Source organism: Peromyscus leucopus, chromosome 5, assembly GCF_004664715.2.
Source record: "Peromyscus leucopus breed LL Stock chromosome 5, UCI_PerLeu_2.1, whole genome shotgun sequence".
NCBI lineage: Eukaryota > Metazoa > Chordata > Mammalia > Rodentia > Cricetidae > Peromyscus > Peromyscus leucopus.
The window spans coordinates 40121584-40132917 of record NC_051067.1 but is presented as its reverse complement, the minus strand read 5'-3'; the positions used below and the strand labels follow the sequence as shown (position 1 = coordinate 40132917).

Genomic DNA, 11334 nt, shown 5'->3' with positions numbered 1-11334 from the left:
GGGGGTAGCTTTTTCAACTCAGATGTCACACTGTTTAGGAAAACAAAGACAATTTTATCACTATAAGCTTTGCTACTGGCATCTCAGTGATCACATAGAACCATCTGAAAAGCTGTCAAATCGTGAGCAGATGAATACAGAGGGATTTTGAGAGAAAATAAAGCATCGTTGATGAGTTTCTTGAAGGCTAACCCACGCCCTTCACTAAACTGGTTGAAGCCTGGTACCTCGCAGCATTGTACAAGTGGAGAAGTACTAACTACTTACCAGATGCGCCATCCAACATGAATTGACTTCTCCAGGATACTCGGCTTTATCAATCTGAAGGGAAGAGACCAAGGCCAATGTTTCTCCAAACTGGCTTGTCAGCTCATCTTTGTAATTAAAGCGGTTTCAAAACCAACAGCTTCCTTGAGCAACCTTCAAACTTGTTGATCAGGCAGCATGCAAATACCCACATAAAATATACAGAACCAGTGTCTCTGGGGCCTGTTCATTGCCCAGTGCAGGAAGGGAGCTTGTACACAGGCAACAGCCTTCCGAGAGCAGGGAAAGCATAAGAGATGGAAGTAGGGTGCTATAATGCATGGCAGTTGGGGAAGACCAACCTTGGGTATTACATATTCCTGTGGAAAGGTAAGTGCCAACTTTACATTTGTAAGAGGAGGTACAAGGGAGTCAGAAATAATTTAGATGAGGAGAAGATGACAAATTGTAGAAATTAAGGTTGTCGTTGAAGCTCTCTGTATTTTGTAAGGGGTGAAAAATGGAATAAGTTTCTGCTTCAAAGGCATCATTTTGACTGCAATAAGCACAGTTTTTTTTTTTAAAAAAAAAAAAAAAAGAGAAAAAGACACCATTTATAAAATGGTGACAATGACAGTGTGAGATATTGGGGAGGACTCGCAGGCTGGGGGATTCTGACTGGGAACATCACTAGACTGAACTAACCTTAAAACAACCAGCAAGACATGTCTTTGTTAAGATGCTGCAGGAACAGTTTCCTGGTGTTATATTGGGGAAAGTATTCACAAACAAAAGAGTAAAAACAGGATAAATTGGAGTAAACAGGAAATCGTCTTCATTATGATTCTACCCATGCTGATTGGGAACACAACTTCTACTCACACATAGCCCCACATTGAGGCCAGTGATCTAGACTTTCATGGCCCACTAAGTCACTAACATCTGTATAATTTATAATCAACGGGCTTGGGAAGAGGAGAATACCATATCATCCCGTGAGAAACTGGACCACTTGACCAAAAAACAACTTTCTGAGAAGCTGCAAGCTTTTTATTAGTTCAACAATCAGGTGATAGTTGCATATGGGCAGTGAAGAGGACCAGGATGAGGAGCCAACACAGTCCAGGAGCCTGAGGTCACACTGGGAGTGAGGAGGGAAAAGGAAGAGGCCTGTCAGGACTGTGTTGTTTGGAAAACTGCCAAAGCAGTTTTTGTCTAGGAAGAGCGTGGTCATATGAACTTGAAGAATGAAGGATCTTTGTGAAAGATGGGAAACTATAAAGTTTATGCCCTGATTGTAATTATTACCATTCCCACCAGAATTGAAAACCAAAAATGAAAAATAAAACAAGCAAACCAAAAGACCAACAAACTATGATCAAGCATCATAAAATAAAGAACCACATGTGTTTACATACTTGAGACCATTCTTTTTATCAGAATAAGCAGAGAAAAATCTTACGTGTTTTTTTTTTTTATGATTTTTTCCTAGTGCTGTGCATGAAGTCTGAAGATGAAACGGAGCAACGTCACCCAGGCAATAGTCTTCCTTTCTCTTGCTGGGCCTGGAATTGTAGGAAATATCATAGTATTCCTAAGATATTTGTACATGTTTGCCTTGGGGACTGAGAAAAAGCCTATAAACCTCATTCTCACCCACTTGGCATTTTCTAATATGATCATTATTTGCACCACAGGGGTCACAGATATAGCCACACTGTTTTATTTCAGAAACTTCCTCGGCGATATTGGCTGTAAAGCTATGGTTTATCTGGCAAGGATGGCCCGGGGCCTCTCCATCTGCACCACCTGTCTCCTCAGCGTGGTCCAGGCTCTCACCATCAGTCCCAGGACCACCATTTGGACAAAACTAAAACCACAGACCTCATGGCAAGTTCTTCCCTTTCTCCTCCTCTTTTGGATCGGTAATGTTCTCATAACCTCCAACTTGCTCTACTACATCAAAGCAGGTGGTGGCTTGAACATGTCTACACCCGGAACATACATTGGCCATTGCTATATGCTGCCATCCAGAAATATAATCAAGTGGCTTTTCCTCTCTCTCATGACTCTTCGTGATGTCACCTTTCAGAGTCTCATGGGCTGGAGCAGTGGGTCGATGGCTCTCCATCTTTATAAACATCACAAGCAAGTCCTGTACCTTCACAGCTCCAGGCTTGAAAACAATTCCCCTCCAGAAATCAGAGCTACATGGAGTGTTCTCATTCTAATGAGCTGCTTCCTTTTCTTCTATTGGGTAGATTTCATTCTCTCCTTCTACACAGGTTTCACAGTGACACACGATTCTATTTTACTGAATATTAAAACATTTTTAGAACTTGGTTATGCTAGTGTCAGCCCCTATGTTCTGATCAGCCGAGATGTCCACATTCCTAATGTCATGCATGCTCACTGAGAAGCATTGAAATTACATTCTACATCTCTTCTCTATGGGCCAAAGGTGTGTACATTGTAAATTGCTTTGTCATGGTGAATTTTAGATGCAGGGGACATATGTTTGCTGTGTAGCACAGGTTCACCTTGAGGTGACTCAGAATCCCAAAAGCTGATATTACAGGCCACCAAACTGCCATTTGCCTTACTGTTTTGGCATATCACAACATCAGATCAACTATTATAATAATACATTACATTTTCTTAAGCAGTCTGTCACCATGCAACCTTAAGTTCAGAGTTTCCAGGAAGGTGGAAAGTTGGTAGCTACCGTTTTCCCACTCCACCAACCTTGTCATGTGACTTTCAGCTTCTCTTTAGCACTGGGGAAAATGCTGGAGGTAAAGCTAGTGTCAGAAATCAGTATTTCATTTTTCCCCCAAACCCAGAGCATGAGAGCAAGAGAGGGTCGGTGGAGATGGGGAGGTGGCCCTTATTTGAGGTGAGCCTACACAGCAGAGTAAAGCTGACAGTGAGATGAGTGATGTCACCACAGCAAGGCAAATTTAGTCAACAACTGGATGACATAGCCAGGTTCCAAAGCTGCAAAGAAAACTAGTGTAAAGTATCACAACAGGACACTCTGAAAAATGGCCTCTCTCAAACGATGCCATCGTGGGTCTGGAGACAGTGCTCCTGGCCAGGGCCTCACTGGCACACTGATGTGTAAATTCCTTGCTGACAGATTGCTAACACTGGAGTTTCCATCACTGGCAATGTGCAGTTCCCAATCACTCACTATGGCCTACAGTGATATCCTGGTGTTTGCTAAGCCCCCTTGCCCCCTGAATCTCAGATTCCATTTTCCCTTAGGCTGTGTAGATGCATCCTGTTGACCTACATACAAGGGAACCATAGTGCTGAGGGGACACTGGGGATCTGCTTGGTGAAGCTGAGGTGGCATGACCTTACCAAGCAGTAGGACGTTGGTGGCACTAAGATCCCCACAGCCTCCAGCCCAAGTGGACCTAGAGTGTCCATAAATCGCACTGACCCCACATCCTCAATACACTACACACTGCAGTTGTCCCAGGGAGGCTCCTGTCTCCTCTGAGCTGTAAGAGTTTCCCTCCTGAAGGGATGCAGGACCCTGGAGAGCTCTTCACCATAGCTGTCCATCAGCTCACTGCAGCTCCTTCCCCAGGATAAACAGAAAGACCCAAATGGTAGGGAATGGTCTTGAACTGCTCTCTCCTGCAGCTCAGTACTGTGCCTGGAGGGGAGCCAAGGCTCCCTGCACTCCCTCCTGGGTCCAGAATAAGGCGAGAGGTAGGCTAGGCAGTGGGTGCTTACTGCTCTGGTAAGAGAAACTAGGTTCTCGATGTTTTGATAATATAAAGACCACTATTATAAGTAGTTTAGGTGTCAACTTATCACAAATCGGAATCATCTGAGTGGGGAGCCTCAACTTAAAATTGTTCTGACTGTCTTAATTGATGTGATAGACACTCATTCTTGTAACCAGGATGTTCTCACTGATTCTCTCTCTCTCTCCCTCTCTCTCTCTCTCTCCCTCTCTCTCTCTCTCTCCCTCTCTCTCTCTCTCTCCCTCCCCCTCCCCCTCCCTCTCTTCCTCTCCTCTCTCTTTCCACCCTTTTTTCCTTTCCCCTCAGCCTTTGCCCTGCCTCTGCCTTCCTCCCCCTTATCTTAGTGATGTAATCTTTCAGAATATTCCGGATTTCAGCAGTGGGTCCATGATACTCTTCCTGTATAAACATCACAAGTATGTCTCCCACCTCGCAGCTGTAGATTAGCAAACAGTTCCAGTTCAGAAATCAGAACTGCAGTGTTCTCGTTCTCGTGATCTGTTTCCTTATCTTCTTTTCAAGTCAGTTTCATTTTATCCTTTTACACGGGTTCTGTCTGTTTCCTACTGCTATACCATTTGTAAAACTCTTCCATTTTGGTAAAACTGTGACAATTCCCCTAAGTGAAGCTCTAGAAATAAAGCAAATTATTTTTTCTAGATTCATGTGTGTATGGATCCCCAGTAATTACTAATTCTGCTTAACTCTAACAACAGTCAATTGCAGACAAAATAAATAAAGGAGAGAAGGAAAGAAAGAAAGAGACAGAGACAGACAGAGACAGACAGACAGACAGAGACAGAGACAGAGAAAAAGGAAGAGAAAAAAAATTTTCAGTCTCCTTCCCACCCCTCTAAGCTGGTACTGGACTGTGCCCTGTGGGGCAGATCTCTCTTCAGAGCTGCTGTCTGTCCTCAGTGTTAATACCTCTCTAATATACTCTTACCCTCAGGAGTTAGTCCACCACAGTGTCACCCTTGAACCCTAAACCTGAAATCATTCACTTCCTTGATACACGCTTCTACAACACCAAATGTTAGGATATTTCAAAAACTTGGCTCTGCTGTTCGAGCCCCTTACTTCTGCTCAACAGGGATGTTGGTATTGCTAAATGATAAGGGGCACCCTGAAAAATGCATCAGTTACTGTTTACACCCATTCCTCTGTGATAAAAGTGTATGTATCACAGATTGCAGTTCGCTAATGTTCTAATATATTAAATCATTCAAGTTACTCAAGGCTTTTTAAAAAGAGGTTTTCATTGTTTTACACAATCAGTACTAGGCGATCTAAGACCTGCCCAAAGAGTCTAAAAGCTGGAATGACAGATTGTTACCCATCTCCCACTCCACTGTGCCCGTCATGTGTCTTTGTGCCTCTTGATTACTTAGGAAAAATAATGGAGGTGACTGTTAGGATTCTGCCACTCCAGCATGACTGCACATGCGCAGTTCAGTAGCTAATCAGGGGGTCTTACATCATCAGTGTGCTGTGTGATTGTGTAAATGCACACAGCGTGGTCACACAATCAGCACATGTGTGGCATAGCTCCATAAGCCCACATGTGCAGGGGAATCCTTAAAAAGCTGGACACAGACTCCTTCCCTCTCTTTCTGCTCCCCCACCACCTCTCTCTCTCTCTCTCTCTCTCTCTCTCTCTCTCTCTCTCTCTCTCTCTCTCTCTCTCTCTCTGCCCCAGGCCTGGCCATGCTCTCTTCTGTTTCCCACTTCCTCCTAGTAAAGCTCTGATACTGGGTTTTGTCATGCCTTGTGCGCTGCTTATTTAAAACCAGCAGTGACCCCAATGCCAGGAAGCTAGAGCTACAGATAAAGAAGGAACAGCTAATGGTTGTCCATATTTCTGTCCCCTCAATGTGCTCCTGGGGCTATCAAGGAAGCTACCCAGCACTCCCTATTGGTTACTGGCATCCCCAGGAGCCATGAGCCGGAGACCAACGGGGAAAGGGACGTCAGGATGTCACTGTCCTGGCAGAAGAGCAGATATTCTAAAGAGAGACGTGTTTCCCTCCTTTTCGCTATCAGAATATTGATACAATAAATCCAAAGAATTACCATTTGCCTGGGAGTCATTCCCAGGGACTCCCAGAGGAGGAACTTGCCTCCCCAGAGAAGCTTCACACAGTTATAGTGACACATGGACATTTCCTGGATTTCCTTTCTGTTATAAAATTGTAACTGAAGGGCGCTAGCAGGCCTGAGCATGGCAAACACAGGCCCAAGTATGGCAAATATGGCGCTGGCAGGTTCTGCCCTTCCCCCTTCCCTCTCCCTTGCTAAACCGTTAGATTACATTCCTAAAGCTAGCCACCAAGGTCTATTCCCTTATTTGGCCACTGACTCATTCCTGAGGCTGATCACCAAGGTCCAACTATCAAAACAACAAGGTCAAGGAATCCAAATTACTTATTTTGACTAACCTAATTAAAATACTCAATCAAAACTTACCAACTTATCCTAGCTCGTTCTAACACAGACACACACACCCCTTTTCCCTCTTAAAACGAACACTTACAAAGCTGTTTGCTGCTGCTTCTGCCCGATTCAGATTCAGCCAACTTGTCCCTTTGCCTTGGTTAATAAAGCATCTCTTTGTGTTTGGTTTGCGCTTGTGCTTGGAGATTGGTGTTTGGGGGTGGTCTGTGCCTAATCTGGGGCCCAGAGGGGCGCACCCTGACATGTGCAGGCCCCTTCAGTCACATTGCTACAGAGAAGGGAGAAAGAAAGGAAGATTCTTTCTCTCCCTGATTTTGCCAAACCACAAATAAATCCATTTGCTTAACCAGTTTGTTTCCTAATTTCCTTAAGGAAGAAGTGGCATTATGAAATTTTGCAGTTTCCATTTTTCATGTGTGCCTGTGTGTATATGTGTGTGCTCTGAATGTGCTTTGAAGGTCCATCTTGGCAAATGGACAGGCACACGTGTGTGTCTCTGTGTGTGAGAGTGCATGCGCAAGTGCATGCACACACACGCATTTGTACACATGCACATCTGTGCTCACCTGCATGCATAAGACTGAAGTTGATGTCAAGAACTATCCTTCATTTTCCATTTTATTGAGTTGGTCAAACAGAATACATGAAGATGCTAATCTCACTACTCAGCTTCCTTGAGCGATAGGAAACCCAGTGATGCTTTCTCTTCAAGAACAAAGTGATGATGTTATCACTCCTAATCTCAGCCCTGCACATTTATTTATATCACCTTGCATCCAGGATAGGAAGGGCCTCCTAGGAACTAGAAAAGTTACTTAGAAGGACCATTCTTGGGCACACATAAGTTATAAAAGTGTCCTTAGTAAGTTTTATACTAAGTAAAGATTGCTTTGGAATAAGGCCAAGGGGGGGGGCATTCAGACTTCAAGTCCCATATGATATTTAATGTGCAGGAATGAAATAATCAGTCACAGCAAAGACCTTCACAACTGGCAGCCGCAAGTAGAACAAGGGACTCTGAATTTGTTCTGGTCCATGTTTGGGACTAGTTCAGGGAAACAGACCCCCCCTCATCCCCCCCAAGCTGAGCATCATTTATTCTACTCCAGTCTAGCAAGAGATTTAAGACAGAGAAGCAAGTGACTTGGTCATCTTTGGGAAGATGAAAACCAGTCTGGAGATGTGAGAAGCTCCGTACACATAAGAGGATACCAGAGTTGCAGCCATCTTAGAGAAGGGTCAGACAAGGGGCAGCACTCAGGAGGCAGAAGCAGGCCGATCTCTGTGAGTTCGAGGCCAGCCTGGTCTACAGAGCAAGATCCAGGACAGGCACCAAAACTACACAGAGAAACCCTGTCTCAGACAAAAAAAAAAAAGAAAAAGAAAAGAAAACACCAGAGGATGTACTGTCCCTTCACCCCTAAACCCAGAAAATTAGGAGCTGCACAAAAACAAGTTCCAGACATTTCCTGCCATAACCTAAAGGATATGATACCCCATAACTGGTATAATAAACAAAGCACCAGGTATGTCCTGGGGGACGTTTTCTGCTGTTGTAGATTGTATGCCAGGCTGTCAGAGGGAATGAGTTTCAGGTAGATAAAATTGGGATGTCTAACTATCACAGGAAATGGTCTGCTGGCAAAATAGATGCAATAACATAGATTACTAGAGGAGAAAGCAATTCCTTTGCAGCTGCAACTCTCCAATCAGTTCCAACCAAGCATCTCTAACCTGAAGTAAGCACCAGTTCTGAGCTTGTAACTATATAGAGTTGGAATCTAGATCCCCGACCCCAAAAAGTATAAAGCATGCCGGGCGGTGGTGGCGCACGCCTTTAATCCCAGCACTCGGGAGGCAGAGCCAGGCGGATCTCTGTGAGTTCGAGGCCAGCCTGGGCTACCAAGTGAGCTCCAGGAAAAGCGCAAAGCTACACAGAGAAACCCTGTCTCAAAAAAAAAAAAAAAAAAAAGTATAAAGCCCCTGCCCAATTGTTACTCAGGGTCTCTCCTGCTCTGCTGCTGCGTCAGACAGAGGGAGAGGCCCAAGTTAACTCGAAATAATAAAAGACTCTTAGCCTTTGCATCGGACTTGTTCTCTTGTGGTCTTTGGGGGACTCTGGGTACAACACACAGAAACATGGTTAGCTGTTCATTTTCTCACCTCACATCTTTCCTCACAAAATAATTAAACCTTAATTAAACTTGAAATAACTTCTGAGGAAAACAGATGTAGTAATTGTGGAGAGAGGGGGAAGCTGTACTTCAGGGACTGGGGCCCTGCAGAGGCCTTCCTTCCCCCCAACACTGTGACAACTTGAAACTTGAAGTCTGCACTACCTGATGGCAGCCAAGAGCCCCACAAATCCTGACAGTACAAATAGGACCTGGCAAATGTCACCTCCCAGAGCTGCTCCAGAGACTGTCTGCACCACAGAGGTCCAGGTGAGTTCACGGAGGTAAGATCTTCGATCCCCTCAGCTGTGCCAGGGAGAGTTTCACTAAAGCAGAAGTCTCTCCCTTTGACTAAGCCAGGGAGCAGTTGAGAGGCTCTGTGATCCTCAGGACCTCTGCTCTCCTTCTGGCCCTACAAGGCTGGCCCCTGACTCCAGAAAGACCAAAGGAGACTAGTTCCTAGAGATACAGAAATGGAACAGAAAAGCTAAGGCATTGCTATCCATCCTTAGGCTTGAGGGTCATGACAGAGCTCTGGCTGGGTCTTTGCCTAAAGTTACCTTTTTAAAATGAATCAATAAGATAAATAAGATTTTCAGAGGTCTGTCAAAACCTGGAGACAATCATGATACACTCCTGTAACATCAACACTAGAGAGACTGAGACAAGGTAATTGTTCTTCAAGGATATTCTGGTTTACATACAGAGACTCTTTCTCAAAAATTACAAGACAAAAGAAAGGAATCCCCAGCAAAGCAAGCATTAAACAACAAGAAAAGTGTTAATATTTTTTATCATGACTTGGGGTGAATTGATAGCAGGGACTTTGACAGATCTTAATCTCTGACTAAATACTTCATATTTATTCTAAATACATCAGTGAATGCTGATGTGTTTGTTACTAATGTCTGGAGCATATTTCATTATGTTCAGATATTTAGGATGGTATTGTGATTTATAGGATGCAGTACTACAGGAGATCACACCTTTGTCAGAGGCATTAGTTGAAAGGCAATAACTGGCATTTCTAAAGCCATGAGGCCACCTGGACACAAAGGTAGCAACAAGGTTAGGTTGACGAAGGTCACAGGTGAGACCATCGGGACACAGACATTTAAAGCAATCCTGTGAGTTTAACAGGAAGGAGCAAAGGGAACAGAGGCACTCCAAGTACTCAGAACACACAAACCCGTAAAACATCCAGACTCTTCTTATTGTAGAAAAGGTGCTCAAAGCTTACCATAAGTCCCTGAGAAATGAGAAAGGAGGAGCCCCTGAACAGGAAGAAAAACATCCTGCCGAGATCTAAGGTTCTGGAATCAGCTCAGACTGATGCAGAACAAAGCAGCCTGCCTGATACACAGGTTGAAGAATCAGGAGAAGCAGCTGCAAAGCAAACTGACAAACTGCTGCTCACAAGGCCCCACAGAGGCAAATGCACCATGAACTCTGAGATGGGGGTCCCCGCTCACAACTGTATACCCCAACTACTGCGCTGTTTGTAGCTGATATGGAAGACCCATAACTCAGAAACTGCACGCATCTCGTGGTAGCACATAAAACGTAATTAATCTCCTTCTCCCATCCACCTCAGCAGCAGCATCTTGTCCGGAGCTGTCCCATGCTCCCTTAGGTGCTCTGAATTCATCCACTGGGGTCACAGCCCTCTGCCACACACTCTCTTGGGAAGCACCAAGGGTTCCTCTAGACTCCTTCCCTGGCTGCAACCTGGTAGTTACATAAAATTTTCAGGGTATCTTTGACGACTCAGCTTTAACTGTTGGCCCCTATTGGAAAGGTTATTCAATTTGACTTGACATTGAGGACTACCTTTAAAAAAAAATAACTAGTAAACATTTATATGGAGTGAAATCACAAAATGGTCAATATAAAAACTTTCAAAATATTAAGATGTATAAATAGAAGTTATAAAGCTTTGAAGTCAAAGGAAATCTAGAAATTGTTACATTAGTCAAGATGCAAATAAGAAGATTCTGTGGTTGGTATGGAAAATGAATAAAAAATTTAATTAAAAAAAGATTTTAAAAAAGGAAAGAAAAGAATATCAAACAAAGGAGGAGACAGTGTGGAGGGTGAGGTACCAAATCTAAGATATGTTACAGGTGTTGACCCAGCAGGGATTCCCCGTGTCTGTGAGGTGATGTGGGGAAGGCACACAGATTCATCATGAGCCTCAGGCTTTGGGAGTCGGGTGGGGAAATATGATGAAATGGAATAAGAAACAGAGGAAGAAATGTTGGTTGGAGAAACTGGAATTCGATTCAGCTATGCAGAATGTTAACTAGGATAAACCCTACACAGAGACAGACAGACAGATAGACAGACAGACACACACACACACACACACACACACACACACACACACACACACACACACGAGAGAGGGGGGGGATTTTACAAAATCAATTTTGCTAGTGTAGAGCTAAAAAAAAAATCTTCTTAAAAACTTTAGATTTTGGATAGCAGTTACAAAATTCACCTATCGGAGTGCACACAATATCCCAGAGTCCACCAGGAAAGGGAGAGTTTCAGGGACCTTAATCTGCAACAGTACCTTTGTCCATTGCTGCCTCCTGCACACTAGAAAATGCCATTGTGAAAATGTGCTTTTCAGATCCATGTCTGTCATTACTAACGCTTTCTTGAAAAAGTCTTTGCATCCTGGATACAAGTTTTTC

The 11334-nt window shown here is 43.9% G+C and overlaps 1 protein-coding gene across 1 annotated transcript; it reads left to right on the top strand.

Annotated features, from left to right (window-relative positions):
• The first annotated feature begins 1307 nt into the window (after nucleotides 1-1307).
• On the top strand, nucleotides 1308-3601 carry LOC114700714 (putative vomeronasal receptor-like protein 4). The gene has a single exon (XM_028880403.2). It carries the CDS (start codon nucleotides 1760-1762, stop codon nucleotides 2660-2662), a length of 903 nt encoding a protein of 300 aa, XP_028736236.1. The 5' UTR covers nucleotides 1308-1759; the 3' UTR covers nucleotides 2663-3601.
• Nucleotides 3602-11334: the final 7733 nt, after the last annotated feature.

Coding starts and splice junctions, on each gene's coding strand:
- LOC114700714 (XM_028880403.2), top strand. CDS start 1,760: ATGAAACGGAGCAACGTCACCCAGGCAATAGTCTTCCTTTCTCTTGCT.